Here is a 14,589-nt window from a genome sequence, read left to right on the forward strand (position 1 = left end):
CGTCATTTACTCATCCTCAAGTTGTTCTAAACCATTATGAATTTCTTTCTTCTGATGAACACAAAAGAAGATATTTAGAGGAATGTTGTTGGTCCCCATTGACTTTCATAACTTTCAGAAAAGTCAATGGTGACCAGAAACTGTTACGGTTACATTCTTTAAAATTGTTTTTCTGTTCAGCAGAAGAAAGAAACTCATACAGGTTTGAAACATCTTAATGTTGAGTAAATGATGACAGAGTTTTTATTTTTGGGTGAACTATCCCTTTAAAATGAATCTTCATTGACTGCTATTAAGCTCTGAGATTGGAAACCAAACAGCTGAACACTTGCAACAAAAAACAGCAAAACTTCCGACAATTACACACTTTGTATCGTGTTCATGCTGAAGTTCAGACGTTCGCCTGTCAACAGCGCATTCAAACTGTGCTAAGGAAACACCTTCACAAGGCACTGCAGGATACATATACAGAGAAAATAAAATCTACAACAATATATTATTAGTTCAGACCCTCAAGCTGTTTGCATCACACGTTCTAACAATAATACTATTGTTATCGGTTTGCCTATTAATGAAAAGCTTTTGTCAGTCAGAGATTATAAAACCCTAAAAAGCAGAATCCTACAGCCTTGTTAACGCCAGACAGTGTGCTCACAGAAAGAGAAATAAATTATTCACAGGTTTTGCATATACATTATATCATTATCTTTATAATAAACTCTGCTGTTATTTTAGATTTCTTTTGACTCCTGAACAAAGGAGAGTGTAAATAAAAGACCTGAGCTAGTGTTCTTCAAGTTGAGAACGATTCAGTTATTCCTGCCCTGTTTTTTTTTTTTTTTTGGCATATCTTCTGTAGTAACTGAGGTTTTTTGGCTTTGGTTTTGCACTGACGGAGAGAGAGTCTGAGGTGCTAAGGCGACTGGTTGTTGGAGGATGAGGTAGGTGTGTGGTGAACAGATTGAGGCCCGCTGTTGCCTGCGGAAGATTTGTTGGATGCCCCTGATGAGGTCGGCGCTGCGGCTTGGGCGAAGAGAACACCTATTATGAGAAAACAGGAAGATTAGTCACAGCCAAAACCAAGGAGAACTTGAATACAAAGAATCTACGTGGTGATGGCTCCTCACCGGTGTAGACGACTCCATTGAGCTCCAACGACATGCTGATGCTGTTTAGGCCATTGGTGGTCAGGTTCAAGGCTGAGTCTTGCCTGCTCTCTGATAGACAGAAAAAAAAAAAAAAAAAAAAAGTTTACACGTTACGAAAAGAAATAGCACACCTCTCCTCAAAGCAGCAAGAGGTATTATTCACTTACAATGATCAGCCACAAAATTAAAACCACCTGTCCCATAGGGCTGCACAATAATGGTTAAACGGTTAATCATGATTATTTTGCTTTTTCCGTAATGTACAGAGAGCGTGTGCTCATGGTTGCCAGGTTGGGAAGATTAAGAGGCCGTTTACACGAAACAGTTTACAACTTTTGGCATTTAATCACGACAATGGCTTTGGGAGCATGTAAACACTAACTTTTGAAAACAGATTTCAAAGTTCAAGTTTTACGTTACCATTATCATCTCTTTTTAAACTATAAAAAAACACTAATTTGTGAAAATGGTGACGTCATAGGCGTGCATATTACGTGTTCAGTCTGTAGGCATCCACGAGTTTCTTCACAAAGTCATATCACCAACTACGTCTTTAGTCATTTTCGTGGATCCGTGTGTGAACTGGGATCATTTTGTCAATGGAAATACTTTTATGAATGAGAACCTTTTACGAATGAGTGGCCAGAGATGCAAGCAGACGGGTCCAGTAACTGTTTGGTTACCCACATTCTTCAAAATATCTTCTTTTATGTTCAGCAGAAGAATGAATCTCATACAGGTTTGAAACAACCTGAAGGTGAATAAATGATGACAGAAGTTTCATTTTTTGGGTGAGCTATCCCTTTAAATGCCAACATTTAATACATAGGGTATGGGCTTGTACAAATTACTAACCCAAAGTATGAGAATTATTAATAATGGTGCTCAAAAAGCTACTAATAATATTCTGTGGGCAGTATAATTCCAGCAGGGGGCACTTCCGTAGCGATTTCCCAGTTGATAGATAGAAGCAAGCTAAAAAAAAAATGAAGAGTTCACATGCAGTGGCAGGGGGAATTTATTCAGTCCCTTATTCATCTTCCGATAAAATACACAAGGTGAAATCTCTAGTATTTAACACCTCTAACCAAGAAAAGGAAGTCATGTTGTGTTAAGGCAGGGATTTCCCACACGGCAGAAATATTCGCCTTGTCTTTTTGTCGTTGAGGTCAACACCTCAAGTCTACTAATGAATCAGACCCTTCATGCTAGCATTCTTTAAAGTAAATACATCAATGCAACTATACAGTTCTGATAAGATCTAATCAGAGCACTTCTAAACACCCTTTTGTTTCCTCATTCATTAGAATAGTATTTAGTAAGAACAGTTCTAGATTTACTACTGTGGGATAATGAGAGCTGTAATGACTCATCCTAGAGAAGGCAGCTGACATCTCCACCTGACAACCACTGATCTGTAAAGTGCATTTACCACATGCCAGTAATTTAGTCTGGCTGTGGTAGTATTTTCACACCCTTTCCTACAAAATAGCTGTTTCCAGTGAATGATGATGTAAGAGGGGCTTTGCAGCACTGTACTAGAAAACACACTGAGTTCATTTCATTCCACACACAGGTTTCCCTGAAACATCAAAAATTTTATAAAAAGGTGTTTGTTTTTTCTCAGGTTGGTGTTTATGGGAAAGGATAAAACCATAGTAAAAATGTAAATTAAATCAACTCTTTGTAGTCTAACTGTGCTTGCAATGATTGTACAACGTGTTTCAACATACGTTTATGAATAAACATGACTGTACAACATACATACACAATTTCGGTTGCAAGTTTTTTTTTTTTTTTTTTAAATGGTAATTTTTAAATGAGGCAAACACCACCTGAGAAAACGTTCATTAGAGTCCAATGAACCAGAAACCAGTCTAATATTTTGGCTTTCTTAAAGAGAAAATTTCATCCAAAAATAAAAATTCTCAATCCAGCGCTTAAGGATCTATCCAAACAATCCAAACCCATAAGAATTTCATTTAATCTTTGAGACACAAATGAAGATTTAGAAACCTAAGAGATTTCTGTCCCTCCATTGTAAGTCTGTTCCACCTAAACTCTGACACTTCAAAAAGCCCATAAAGAGATATATTTTAAATACTATGTATTCAAATTATTATTATTATTATTTAATTTAAAAAGCATGTCATTGAATGCCAAATAACAGATCTGATTTAACTAGACAGTTTGAATATCATCCTTGTCAGTTTTTCAGGAAGCAAAAAAGCCTTGTGAATAGAAACGTTCACTGGGGGACTGTACCGCCCCTGTTGAGAAATACTGGTATAGTCGGTTTTAAAATGTGATTGCACATCCCTACTATTGCCAGGGTAGACATATTTGGTCCATCTGTAGGCCAGAATGTAAAAGTGTCAGTCAGTACCTTGGTTGTTGATGCGGATGTTCATGGGGATCTGTGCTGTCATGGCCAGCAGGTTGTGCTGAAGGGCTCTCTGCAGTAGCCGCTGGTGTTCGTCCAGTGGTAGTGCAATCTTTTTCTCTGGGGGCTCGCCGGACTCCAGCTTGTGCCGCAGCTGCTCCAGTGCAGCTACCTGTGCGATGGTGGCCGCCTGTGCAGCCGCAGCCTGGGCCGCAGCTACCGAATGAGTGGCCAGAGACGCAGGCAGACGAGTCTGAACCCCGTCATCCTCTACAACAGAGAAAGGGATCGAAGGAAACACATTTGAAATTAAGCAAACCATATGGCAACATCTGAGTCATTTTTCTAAGATGTCACTAAAGATGTAACCACAGTGCTGGGTAGATTACTTATCATTTGTAATCCGTTACTGATTACAAATTACATGACAAAAACTGCAGTTAATGTAATCTATTATAATCTTCATTATAATCTTAGATTACTGAATTTAGGTAATGTATTCAGACTACTTTCTGATTACTTTTAGATAACTTTTTACCTAAAAAAAGAGAAGAAAATATATTCCATTCTCTGTTGTCAACAAGAAGAAATGCAAATGCATAACTTTACATTACATCAGGGTTTCCCCAAACTAGGGTTAATGAGTTGATGAAAAGCTAATGATTAATTAAATAATAAACATATACATTTAAAATAATACATTTTATGAAAATGAAAACTGTAAAAATAAAACAAATGAACACACAAAAAAAATAGAAATATTTTATTTGTTGACCTGCATGTCAATGTGGCCATTAACTGACATCAGAGAACCGTGAACATGCACATGTGTTGTTAAATTATTGAAACATGAACTTAAAATCTCATGGGTCTTTAAGTAAATATTTTATATTAAAAGAGTTTGGCTGACAAAAAAGTTTGGGATTCGCTGCATTAATAAACATGAAAACAGCAATGACATTACACATCCAAAGATTCCCAGGTTTTAAATATTTTTGTCCAGATCAATAATTAAGAAAAAGTCATATGAAAGCATATAATGTAGAACTATACATCTCTATATTTTGTCAGTGACTGAGAGGTGCTTTTGTCCCTAAACTCAGAAGTATGGATTACAAATTTACTTACATGACATTTACACGGCCATTCTATATGAATATAGTCAAAGCTAAACGGTATGACACACTGTAAGATTTTTTCGAATGCAATATAATCTAATTACCAGTACTTTATTTTTGGAATCTGGATTACATGTAATCAGTTACTACTCATCATTATGTAACCATGACCCACTGCATTATATTTGGTGTTTCTGCAAGCAGGTATTACCTTTCTTAATTCTCTGTAAGGATGAGACTGAGGCTCCGTTGCTGGGCAGGGCGATGCCCATGGGTGGCATGGAGAGTTTGGGTGATGAGAGCATTGTGGGTGTCCCGTTGGGCGAGTAGGTGAAGAGCGAGCTACCGAAGCCCTGCCTGCGTCCCTCTCGCCGGTTACTGTCGATGGCTGCCTGCAGCTCATTGGGGTTGCTGAGACCCCTCTTCTCACATTCGTAAGGATACAGATACTTCATATATCTGCAGGGCGAAATTAAAGGGGTCATGCAATGGAGAATCAAAATATTCTTGAGGTTTACACATATAAGTGGTTACTTTACAATAAAAACATACCGCAAGTTTCAGAACTCAAAACTAATTCCCCAGTTTAAAATATGAATCATCCTTTTCTACCCTTCTGAAACTCCAGGATTTCATATGCGATCAAAGAGGAGTGTTCTGAACAGCTCATGTCTGTCCATCAATCACAAGAGCCATACTACTTCATGTAAAGAAATGGTGCAGAACACATTAGTGCTGTCAAACGATTAATCGCGATTAATCGCATCCAAAACAAAAGTTTTTGTTTACATAATATATGTGTGTGTACTACTGTGTATATTTATTATGTATATATAAATACACACACACGTATATATTAAGGAAAAATATGTATGTTTGTGTATTTATTACATACATAATAAATATAGACCTTACACACATATTATATTTAAAAAAAAAAACTTTTATTTTGGGTGCGATTAATCGCGATTAATCGTTTGACAGCACTAAAAAACATTGCAACCAAAACTAAATTTGAGAAATGTAATGTAAAAATCTGAAACTTGCATGCCATGATCATATAAAATGTTGTAAATGTGGTTTACTGCTGTTTATGCATTAGTCAATCAAGCCAATGACTAAACCATCAACTTCACACCGTTCCTGTTAGTAGCGTGAAAACCATCTGTTATTTATAATGTGATTATTTTATATACAAAAAAGCGATCAAAACGCTGGAGCAGTCAATTCAAGATAAGCCCATTAAAATCAGAGACAGTTTACACTGCTCAACAAGTATGTTATTTACATCGTGTTTTCACTGTTAGATATTATGAATGCATTTGTGCTATTGCAGAAATCGCATTGCAATGAGATCCTTGCATCTTGTGCTCAGTAGACTTGACTGTGTTCGGCTGCAGTGCAGCGGTGCAACTTGATGCAACGGGATTCGTTCTAAATATAGTGCTTTAATCAACACTTCTCACTATCAGGTAATCTAGGCGGCTGGTGGTAAAAACACAGTGAAAGTTTTTGAGAGAGTTCCAGGTGTAATGCTCATTTCATATGCAAAGATGTTAGCCAATCATAGCAGTGGGCGTTTCCATTCTACACGTGCAAGTAAACATAATTTCTCCTGTGAAGGTGTCGGTGAGTACGCACTGTGTTCTGAGAGTGAAGGCAGCGCTGGTGATGGAGGTCGGCAAGTTCAGGCCCTTCGTGATCTCCCTCCACAACTTTTTATTTATGACCTCCACCAGCCCCCCCTTCTCTGTCACCAGCTGGTACAGCATGTAGAGGTCCAGCACCTGCTTGGCCATGATGGGAATCCTGTTCACTGGAGTCCCTGCACGAAAACAAACAGCTGCGCTGAGCGACTTAGCAGCTTGAATGTATCCTCTACAAATGAAAGGAACTCCCATTTTAGTCTTCATTTGGGAAGACTGCAGAGTTTCTACTTTTCCCTAGGCAACAGATTGTTGTGCACATGCATTTGTGCTACAAATAAACAACAAAAGAAGTAGTAATAATAAATAGTACTATAGTAATAAGTAATATTTAAAAAACAAACAAACATTTAATTCATTACATTTAATTTCAGCGTTTCTGCTCTTCTCTAGGCAGCAGATTATCGTGCACATGCATTTGTGCCATAAATAACCTAGCTAATAAAATTTCTCTCCCAGGTCATTAATTTATTCATCAGAAGAGGGTTTAACAAGTGCTGGAGAACATTTTCCACAGCAAGTTTAATAGGAACACATGCTTCGACAGTTTCAAGGCCGGATCATGACATGGACATGTGTTCGCATACCCCCATGTTTAAAAACACATGTGAATGTGGGAGCCACAGCCCTGCTTCAGCATGATATGAAGGGAGAAAATGGCAGTGCTTCGATATAAATGCATATAAATATCACTGTGGTGGAGATTTGAAAGATGAGCTGGGTGTTGATGAGAGCGCATTAGGGGAAGAGTTTGGAAAGGTCTGGGTCATAAAGGTCTCTATAAGATGACACATGGAGATGTTTTTGATGCGTAAAAGTGATTTTCTTTGCACATACCTCTCTTCTGCATAAAGCTGAACAGATTGTCCAGGAACTCCTTCCTCTTTGGGTCACTGTCCAGTTCATAGAGCTGCACATGAAAAACACACAGCCAGACAAACAAGGTTATGAAGAGCAGTGTGTGAAACTGTGCTCTCATCACTCTTGATGTCCTGATCAGAAATTGCATTATACAAGCAATATGTTCTAAGAGGCTGTGCTGTATTGTGAAAAAGTCATGGCTAAACAGAACTGTTAGCTGGCAAGTGCTAGCTAAAAAAATAAATAAAGGACACATATAAAAACATTATTTTACAATAAAAATAAAGTGTAATTATTTCGTTAGAAGATACAGTTCCTGACATTAAGGTGTAATTAAGGTGTAAAAAAGGGGTGATTTGAAGGTTTTACACATCACAGCTGTTATCAAGGCCATGTTTAGTACAGCATGCTACCATAATACACTTACTACTATGACCTGCTATATTTGCCAAAATAAGCAGTATACAAAGCACATTGCGCAGATTCAGAATAGTATATACCAAAATGCAACACTCAAGACTGTTCTTTACAGAACTACCAAATTTTGTTATAAGTTTGATTGCATCATATAATAATTGCTGTTAATGGTGTTCATCGTCTGTTTGATTACGTCTTTAAATGATTTGTCCGTACATTTCTGCCATTTGTACATAAACTGACAGTCACCACTGATAAGCTACCACTAAATATTGTAGAAACTTAATTTTCTGTAAAGTTGTTTTGCAATGATTTGTATCGTAAAAAGCGCTATACAAATAAACTTGAATTGAATTGAATTTCTTTTCCACTACAATTAAATTATTATTAATAATTAATAATAATAACAAATAAATTAATTAAATGATATATACATGTTAATTTATATCATAATTTATTATATTTCAATTATAAATGTTAAATTATTAATTATATAATAATAATAAAACGATTGTATTTTATTATTAATAACATTATTATACATTTATATATATATATATATATAATTAATTAAAATATACAATTATTGTATATATGACATTATCATAAATCATACAATAATAATAATAATGTATATTTATTTATATAAAATTATTATTATTAATCATTTTAATTGTACATTTTTCCTTCCTGTGAAGCTTTTTCAGGTACATTTTATGTATGACAGGTGCTATATAAATAAATATTTCAATAAATCTTTAATAAATAAATAATTATTTATTATTATTTTCAAAATGATGTCCACAAAATGCAAACTAACCAAAATGGGAACTTGCTGAACTAAACGCGCAACATGATGAGGTGATAAAATATAGCGAGCTCAAGTGATAACAATACAGCACACTATACTTTGGAACATTTATCACTGCATAATGCATTATTTCACATGCTATAAAAAATAGGCAGCAAGTAATCAGCAAGCTAGTTCCTAGTATTCCTGAGGACCAGAACTGTTAGTTTTATGATGGTTCATAAATGAATACATTAAAAAATATAATGTGAAATGGTATCTTAATCAAATCTTTAGTTTTAATTAAAGCAATATTTCTAACAAATGCGTGAATGTCTGAAGGATCTTAATGAAAACAGAAGCCTCACGTGCCAAAAAGGTCACGCTATTTAAAAAAAACTGTGCTGGTAGCTGAGCAATGGGCAGCTTTTTTTCTCCAATTCCCTTCTTGCTTTCCTCCACTGTTCCTGAGCTCTCATTAGCAGCAGAAAGGGGAGGGTCTGAGTGAGAGTAAAGGTAACGCTGGGGGCCAGCAGAGGGTTAATTACAGGATGTATATGTTTTTGAGGAGTGCCACACTATAAATTTCTCATATGACCTGCCTCATATTCTGTAAGGTACTCAGCCCCACCCTTACATTTCTATCCATAATTCTGTGTCCCTTTTACCAGTGTTCAAAACCAGTCACCCAGCAGGGAGCTTCATGTCATTTTAGAGTAACTCTATGTAATTCCTAAGGAAGAATCATAAGGAATTTAACATATTTGTATTAAAAAAAATGCTTTGAGAACTCATAAAACTGCTACCGTCCTTGATTCATTTCAAGATAGACATTACCAAAAGTAATGCCTTGATTATCAAAAGACTGTATGATTGATCCAGTCCAATTTTAAACCAACAACTTAAGCCTTTCAGATTGCTTCATTAAAACACTCATAAGAGTCGTTTTTTTTTTTTTTTTAATTATTTATTATTATTTTCAAAATGATGTCCACAAAATGCAAACTAACCAAAATGGGAACTTGCTGAACTAAACGCGCAACATGATGAGGTGATAAAATATAGCGAGCTCAAGTGATAACAATACAGCACACTATACTTTGGAACATTTATCACTGCATAATGCATTATTTCACATGCTATAAAAAATAGGCAGCAAGTAATCAGCAAGCTAGTTCCTAGTATTCCTGAGGACCAGAACTGTTAGTTTTATGATGGTTCATAAATTAATACATTAAAAAATATAATGTGAAATGGTATCTTAATCAAATCTTTAGTTTTAATTAAAGCAATATTTCGAACAAATGCGTGAATGTCTGAAGGATCTTAATGAAAACAGAAGCCTCACGTGCCAAAAAGGTCACGCTATTTAAAAAAAACTGTGCTGGTAGCTGAGCAATGGGCAGCTTTTTTTCTCCAATTCCCTTCTTGCTTTCCTCCACTGTTCCTGAGCTCTCATTAGCAGCAGAAAGGGGAGGGTCTGAGTGAGAGTAAAGGTAACGCTGGGGGCCAGCAGAGGGTTAATTACAGGATGTATATGTTTTTGAGGAGTGCCACACTATAAATTTCTCATATGACCTGCCTCATATTCTGTAAGGTACTCAGCCCCACCCTTACATTTCTATCCATAATTCTGTGTCCCTTTTACCAGTGTTCAAAACCAGTCACCCAGCAGGGAGCTTCATGTCATTTTAGAGTAACTCTATGTAATTCCTAAGGAAGAATCATAAGGAATTTAACATATTTGTATTAAAAAAAATGCTTTGAGAACTCATAAAACTGCTACCGTCCTTGATTCATTTCAAGATAGACATTACCAAAAGTAATGCCTTGATTATCAAAAGACTGTATGATTGATCCAGTCCAATTTTAAACCAACAACTTAAGCCTTTCAGATTGCTTCATTAAAACACTCATAAGATTTGTTTTTTTTTTTTTTTTATCAGAATAGCGAAACACTGTTATGGGGCTTTATGCCACATTTACGTCTTGTAGTAAAGAAACCACAATTAAAACATGAATCCACTACTATATTTTGTTATGTCTGAGTACACAAAGTGTGATTAACGTAATGACCTTTCCTTTAGCAGAGTACTGGAAAATAAAGCACAACATAAAGTGCACAGCTATAGTAAAATGACATATGTAAAATGTGTGATTAATTGCTGAAGCTGTTGCCATTTTGTAGTCACAACAGTCAAGCAGGAAAGTCAGATTATATTTTCCAATTTGTATTTATGAGTAAAAAAATGTTACTAGTAGCAAACGTGCGTATTTGCATGGCATTGCATTGGTGCAATACATATGTTTTAAAACCTAACATACTTAAAAATTTGCTTTTTTAAAAATTCTTAATTCCCAACTTTAGTATTGTCAAACAGTCAAGCTAGGGCTGTACGATAATGGTTAAACAGTTAATCATGATTATTTTGCTAAAAAAGTATATAATAATAATAATAATAATATTATATAGAACACATTTATTAATAATGGTTATTGTCATTTTTTTTTTTTACATCTCATCAGAATTATTGCACTTTCACATAAGCACAAATCATGAGAATGTTACAGATTTAGTCACAGCAAAAAGAAAAAAAAAAACACTAGCTGTATTGCACTTTTATTTTAGCAGAATATCTCAACAGAGATCACTAAACTCCAATTTACATGTTTGCCCGTGTTTTTAGCTCATCAGCATTTTTTCCGTAATGTACAGAGTAGGGCTGTCAAAAAAATTCGAATTTCGAATATTCGTCAAATTTAAAGTAAAAATCCACAATCGAATGCAAAAACGTTGCATTCGAATTTTAGTTGTGCGTTAAGGAGGTAGCCGTATCAGCGGCGCACGAGATGCGGTGACGATGTAAGTGTCGTTGGATTATAATGTTTTTGTTAGCCTATCCAGTTGAAGCCACTAGATGTGGCGCTGCTGCGTTGTTCATTAAAAATATTGCGGAAAAAGAGAACATCAATGCGGAGAAGATCTTGTTTACATCAAAACTGAAACCAAGCCGTTCACACAGAACACATATTTCGCGCATTTTCTAGAGGGACATCTATCACCGTTGCACTCGCATCTCGCACAAAGGAGAGCCGCATGTTTAGAAAGCCATGTAAAATTAATGCAAGTTCAACATTGAAAAAACATATCTCAATACTTTATGGCGGGTTTTTTTCCCCATCCCACTGCATCTCATGTTTTTAAATGAAAAATTTACTATGTTTGATTGGCTTTCCGCCCTTTGTATTAGACTATGCATACATACATGATGCTGTTTTGTTTATAGTTGTTTAAGCAACTTAATTAATTATGATTGGTTTATAAACATTATTTTAAACATTATGCACTTTTTTCACATATAGTCATGTTGTCTTATGCTTTGAATAAACGTGCATTAGTCATATTTTGCTTGATGCGCCCTCTTGTGGCCTCAGAAGAGAAGCCAAAAGCTTTTCTTCACCCTAACTGAAATTATGCATGTTAAATTAGAATATAATTCAAATTTTGATAATATTTAAGTACAAAATTCGAATTTCGTTTTTCAGCCATTTTGGCAGCACAGAGTAGGCATGCGGTTGCCAGGTTTGGAAGATTGAGTAAACAACTTGGCAGAAAATGTATCAATAAAGCTCTGATTATAGGATTTAAACTCTTGAAATATGGCAACCGCAAAGCTTGTGAAGGCTTGTTACCAATACAAGATAACGCAAATACCAATTAAAAATGAAATGTTTTCAGGATAAATAACCAGCGAGCAAATATCGCAGATGATTATGCTTAAATTGTGAGAAGCAGAAATCGTGAATACAATTAAAATTTGATTCATCATGTAGCCCTAAAGACAAACATATATAAATAAAATCAGCAGATAAAGAGGAACCAGTCATTAAGTTTACAACTTTCTGTTTGAAATCTTCCCCTCAGGGGCCTTTAGCTTTCACCGATGGAGAGCTATAGATCCTTTTGCCCCCAAATTCTGCTGATACACCCTAAGCCCCCTCCCTCATGCTGTGGAAACACATCTGTTTATCTGTTTGAAGCGGGTGGAGGCAGAGCTGTCTGACATTACCTCAAATACAGGGTGGAGAAATGTACCAGAAAAGAGTCGGCTGGATGTGAATGTTTAACTTCAAATGATTTCAGACCTTAAATGTGGTGTCAAAAATTTGGTGGTAAATTGCTGGTAAATTTAGCGAGAAGTACTGACCAACATCACAGCAAAACAAAGATAAACATAATAAACATACGGGAGAATATAAACAAGCATTTGCATCCTCATTTGAATTCAGGAATGTTTCCCAAGAAATGGGCTACAAAAATAATTACACAAACACATGTAACATACCTAACCTAATTGCGATTTCTGTTTCTCTCCTCTTATTAAGCACAATCGTCTGCGATATTTGCCCACTGATTATTTATCGATGCTTTATTTTAATTTGGCTTTTGCGTTATCCTGCATTGGTAACAAGCCTTCATAAGCTTTCATGGTTGGGTTTGCCAGATGTCAAGAGCTTTTTTCATAAATCGATACATTTTCTGCTCAGCGGTTTACCTAATCCCAACCTGGCAACCATGAAATGTAAAATAAAATAAAAAATTCTAAAATGACAAAAATCAAGATTAACAGTAATGTTTTAAGCAAACTAATCATGATTAACAGTTTAACCATTATCGTGCAGCCCTAGTTACAAGTAACAAAATAAAGGTGTGTAATGCTTTTATGGGTCAGTTTTACATCTCAAATGGTTTTCAGAAGTGAGCGAGTGAATGAATGCTGAATTGGATACCTTGGACTGACATCGAGAAGGTCTGACATTGTTTCGATGACACGTGAGCTGTTATTCTCGAAACGACGCAGCAACATTTCACACCTGCCAATCACCTCAAGAGGCAGGCAAAACGACAAAAGGGGGGAAGGGCCGGAAATGAGCGAGGCCCAAATGGGGGAAGGGTAACTATGAAAGCACATAAGAACAGTATCGATCTCATAGAGGCGCCTGTTCTCAGACGCCTCAATCTGACTTCATTTGAATGGTGGTGTTGCATTGAGGGCAAAGGAGAATGTGGTTTCTGAGAAGAAACTAAAGGGTCACAACGTCCCTAGCTAAAGCACGCCTTCACCAGAAACACCTGCAGGGAATGAGAAATTGATTTCAGAAACGTGAAACTCTGAATTCTGGCTATATTATTCAAATTACTTATTAATTTAACCCATACTGAAATCTGTGTGGGCCGTGAGTCAGTCCAAAGTTTCGAATACAATCAATAGATAGTATGAAAAACCCTACATGATAATGGTTAAACTATTAATCATGATTATTTTGCTCCAAAAAGATCTGACTGGGGGATTTAAACTCTTGATATCTGGCAACCTCAAAGATGATAGCTCACGGAGCCTCGTTACCAATGTAAGACAATGTTTTCAGGATACATAATAAGTGGGCAAATATTGCAGACAATTATGCTTAAATCGCGAGGATAAAATAAAAAAAACATGATCACAATTAAAATTCAGTTTTTAATAAAAAAAAAAAAATTTGTGATGGAAAACATCACTATCGACTTTTGCCTATGAAACTGCCTATTCGATTTTTGACAGTCAAATGCGTGAAAAATCTCCATAGACTTACATGTAAGGCGACTAATGAACACTAATTAAAAATGTAACAAAATATATTAGTATATTTTTTGGTCCTATGGTTTTAACTAAAGCTATATTTCTGACAAGCATATGAATGGCTGAAGGACAGCAGCCATTCAACAGAAACCACATTTTCCAACTATTACCTAAATTCAGTAGTTTAATACACCACAATGAAGGAATTTATTGAACCCACGAGTCATGATTTAAAAGAGTTCTCATGTCAGAAGTCACAGAAACAGCAAAAAATTGCACAGAAAATGAACAACACAGATGACAAAATTAACTTTAAATTTGAGATACTTGCTCTGACAGAAATAAAGAGAGCAAAAGGGAGCAGGGGCGCGGGAAGATGTTTTCGGTTGGGGGTGCTTTGTGTGTCCGTGTTGGGTGGGGTGGGGTGGAGGGGGGTTCACTTACGTCGGTACTCGTGCTGGGGCTGGTGTTGTTTGGATGCCGATTTTGGAAATTTTTTGCTGGGATGGGCATTTAAAAAAATCTGAAATTCGCTTTTGCGCCAT

At 36.0% G+C, this 14,589-nt stretch overlaps 1 protein-coding gene across 1 annotated transcript in view; it reads right to left on the bottom strand.

Annotated features, from left to right (window-relative positions):
• Positions 1-259: 259 nt before the first annotated feature.
• arid3a (AT-rich interactive domain 3A) overlaps positions 260-14,589 on the bottom strand; it is a 43,874-nt gene continuing 29,544 nt past the window's right edge. The window contains exons 4-9 of the mRNA XM_016575568.1: positions 7,193-7,265; positions 6,291-6,474; positions 4,861-5,108; positions 3,535-3,801; positions 1,128-1,217; positions 260-1,041 (exon numbers count right to left, since the gene is read on the bottom strand). Of these exons, the coding sequence (XP_016431054.1) occupies positions 914-1,041; positions 1,128-1,217; positions 3,535-3,801; positions 4,861-5,108; positions 6,291-6,474; positions 7,193-7,265 (990 nt within the window). The 3' untranslated portion in view covers positions 260-913. The remainder of the gene's footprint in view (positions 1,042-1,127; positions 1,218-3,534; positions 3,802-4,860; positions 5,109-6,290; positions 6,475-7,192; positions 7,266-14,589) is intronic.

The sequence above is a fragment of the Sinocyclocheilus rhinocerous genome, unplaced genomic scaffold, assembly GCF_001515625.1.
Source record: "Sinocyclocheilus rhinocerous isolate Xijiao unplaced genomic scaffold, SAMN03320098_v1.1 scaffold324, whole genome shotgun sequence".
NCBI classification, from domain to species: Eukaryota; Metazoa; Chordata; class Actinopteri; order Cypriniformes; family Cyprinidae; genus Sinocyclocheilus; species Sinocyclocheilus rhinocerous.